Here is a 3,443-nt window from a genome sequence, read left to right as displayed (position 1 = left end):
ATTTTCATAAGAGACCTTATCTAATCACATTATGTACGTACTAAATCATACAGATGTTTATTGCTTATAAAAAATAATGTTCACCAATAAGTTACATGCATGGTTGGTGTTTTATTTTTCCAAGAACGGTTCTAAAACATCACACTAAGTCAGGTTAAATGGTAAGGTTTAAAATAGACCATTTTATAAGGATAAATTGTAATATATGTAATGATTGTTCATTCTACAAAATTTTGATCTTAGAGCTTATGATACACCTAGTTGGCAGTAGCACCCAGGTTTTCCAATTTCGTCAGTCATCATTTTTCTGTCGTCTGCATAGACTTCTTCTCATTAGCTGCTTTCTGCTTTTGTTGCATAATCTCAGAGTCCCTATAATGGGAGAAAAGGCTTTATTACGTTGTCATAGAATAATTCATTTTATGTTTTCTGCATAACCCATTCAGCTTATTAGTAAGCAAGTTAAAAGCATATGTAAATATTCATTTATGTTTTTCCCTTTCCATGGATGTAGACACAATGGAAAAGCAAAGAATATAAGCTTTGAAGTCAGATCTGATTTTGAATATCATGACCTTGGGTAAATAACCTCAAAGGCCATTCAAAATGGGAGTGACACATCTCAGGGTTGTTCTGAGGAACAGCTACAAGTATTTATAAAACCTATCTGACATCAGTAGTAAATGTTCAGAAATAATGGCAATTATTCTTGGTTGTTCATAAAGTTAAGTCATTCTAAATTTTTTTCCTGAAAAAAGATGTATTTAAGAAGTCACCTAGATCTTTAACTGGTGGCTACCAGGTTTAGGATAGCGATGCCATGACATAATTCAGTTTCTTACAAAACCAAAAATTTACCAGGTGCTTTTTAATACCTAGTGATGGTTATGAGACTTGGAGCCAGCTCCTACTCATAGCAACCCTGTATAGGGTTTCTGAGGCTGTAAATCTTTACCAGGCAGAAAGCCTCATCTTTCTCCTGTGGAATCGGTGGTAGTTTCAAACTGCTGACTATGAAATGAGCAGCTTGACTTGTAACCATTATGCTACCAGAGCTCCTTTTTTAATACCTAGCCCAAAACAAATGAAATCAGAGTTGGGTGTAGGACCCAGACTTAGGTAGCTTTCAAAGTTTCCCAGATAATTCTAATGTGCTGCAGGATTAAGTACCACTGATAAGCCAAAATGAAACATGTTGTTGTTATTAAGTGCTGTTGAGTCAATTCCCATAGCATAAGTAGTCTCAGTCACCTAACCTTCAATTTACACATAAACAATAAAATTTTAGTTTAAGATAAAATTAACCTTTGGTTAACCTTTTTATAAACATGAATGCATTTATTTTTTTACTTAATAAGCAATCTCATTAAAATATTTCTGAAGCAGTTTGATATTTTTGTCACATATAATTTTATACAAAGCTGTGTACATGCATTCTCTCCAACCTGATGGAGCTTTGGAAGTCAATATAGCTACATATACTTTTTTGATATCCTTCAGAACAGTCAAACTGTAATTGAGTCACTTATTTGTCATCTAGACTATTCAAGTAGGTCGTCCACTTCAAAAATGTTTCATTTTTAGCACCTAACGGTGCATTGCATATGAAAGATATTCAATTTAAATTTCTTGCCAAATCAAGTTCTTATGATTGTGTTGCATAAGATTCTCTACAAAACAGCTACAGAATTTTAAATTCTTTATTCATGGGTTGGATAATGACTATCCTAATTTGGTGTTAGTGTCAGCACACAACATATATCAATAACTATGGCCCCCTTCTGTAGATTAGTTCTACAAAGGGTTTGCAAAATGTTTTTCATTCTCCAAAATGTGGCATCAATCAACATTTCAGTGAACTGAGAATTCCATTAAGTACCACTTACCTCTGTTTTCTCTGAGAGGTAGTCAAGCTATCCTCTTTTCTTTTTCCCTTGCTAATCTCCTGGGTTTTCTTCATGTTTTTCTGGCGGGCAAGTTCTCTTTGATTTCCACCTTCAAAGAGAATCAGTCATGTTCTTTTTCTACCTCAAAAAGTATTAATAATTCCATTAAAGGCCTCTTCCTCAAGTGCATCTCAAGTTTGCGTTTTAATAGATAAACTAGCCAAATACTGCCACTAGACGCTGTTCCCAGAACTGACAAGGAGTATGTTTAAAGGTACACTTAAAGACTTTAGAGTATTATCATACCAGCTGGGCTATAACTTCGGTTTGAACTGCAAGGTCGGTGGTTCAGGCTCACCAGCCGCTCCTCGGAAACCCTATACAGGGTCCCGACTCGAAGGCACTTAACAACAACATACCAATCAAGGTATTCATGGGCTATAAATACCAGACCTTTCAAAACAGGCATTCCAGTCGTCTAAGTGAATCAGTATTCCAAAATAAGTTCTGACTTTTGAGGGCCAGACACAAAGCAATCACACACAGACAAGTTCAGCCCATCACAATTCAACCTTTTAGTTAGCAAATGCAGACGATTTAAAAACATTACCTGCGAGGGCCAAACAAAAGAACTACGGAGGCAGCGCAGTCCTAGCTCCTAGTCCTTAGGCCTTAAGACTTTGGGTACTAGCTATAAACCATCTCCAGACAAGGATCCCTCCTAGCGCTGCCCCCTCCACACCCCTCCTGGGGGGTGTGTTCGGTAGACACGTCTTACAGGGCAAACCGACACCTGATGGGCAAGCAGCAGTCCGGCCTTTCGGATCAGATTCTACAACTGGGTCGGGCAGGTGATGACACCCAAGAAAGAAAAGCGCCCTTCTCATCCCGTCCGTCAGAAGGGGATTCGCCAGCTGCGCCGCCCGGCTGCCTCGGGGCAGTGCTAGACTCCCAGCGCGGCGGGACCGGAAGCTCCCCGCCCCTACTCCGACTCCAGTGCACACTCACGGGCCATGCCGACCACTGGACAGTTCCTGGAGGAGAGCGACTCTGAAAAGCAACGGTTCCCTGCACTCACAGCCACCGTCACTACCCGTCGATCACAGAAAGGCCAAAGCGACAGCCCTTCTCCGGGCGACGCCTCTGTGCCGTCAGCAGCCCCGCCTACGGAGACTCGACAACATCCACCCGCATGGCTGGCGAACGACTGCGCGTGCTCAGGGGGTGAGCAGTCTGGCGGGACGCGGAAGCTACAGCGCGTGGAGAACTGGCCACGCCCCTGGCCCTGCTGCCACGCACTTTTGGTTGAGTCCAAGCACCAGCTTCTGGATCTGAGGGAGGCGTGTGCAGATTCTCCCTATTGTTAACCAGTCACTGGACCTTGATCACACCCTCTTTATGTTTTCACTAACGACAATAAAGATTTACACCCTCGGAAACCCTATACAGGGTCGCTATGGGTCGGAACCGACTCGATGGCACATAACAACAACAAACGACAATAAACAGTACAATATTCACTTTTTGACAAATAACTTTCATTCATAGCCTTCCAGA

At 41.3% G+C, this 3,443-nt stretch overlaps 1 protein-coding gene across 1 annotated transcript; it reads right to left on the bottom strand.

The window, feature by feature from the left end:
- Positions 1-299: 299 nt before the first annotated feature.
- LOC102811041 (small EDRK-rich factor 1-like) lies at positions 300-2,901 on the bottom strand. The gene is made up of 3 exons (XM_006870958.1): positions 2,895-2,901; positions 1,887-1,995; positions 300-372 (listed from the first exon to the last, which is right to left on the bottom strand). The coding sequence occupies exons 1-3, from the start codon at positions 2,899-2,901 to the stop codon at positions 300-302; spliced, it is 189 nt and encodes a 62-aa protein (XP_006871020.1).
- Positions 2,902-3,443: the final 542 nt, after the last annotated feature.

This window comes from Chrysochloris asiatica, unplaced genomic scaffold, assembly GCF_000296735.1.
Source record: "Chrysochloris asiatica unplaced genomic scaffold, ChrAsi1.0 scaffold00157, whole genome shotgun sequence".
In the NCBI taxonomy this organism is placed as follows: Eukaryota; Metazoa; Chordata; class Mammalia; order Afrosoricida; family Chrysochloridae; genus Chrysochloris; species Chrysochloris asiatica.
Note: the sequence above shows the minus strand (reverse complement) of the source record. Positions and strands in the feature narration are given on the sequence as shown.

What these genes read in the sequence shown, in the direction of transcription:
- LOC102811041 (XM_006870958.1), bottom strand. An exon ending in ACCTCTCAGAGAAAACAGAG is followed by an intron (nt 373 to 1,886) that starts GTAAGTGGTACT and finishes CTCCCATTATAG; the next exon opens with GGACTCTGAGATTATGCAAC.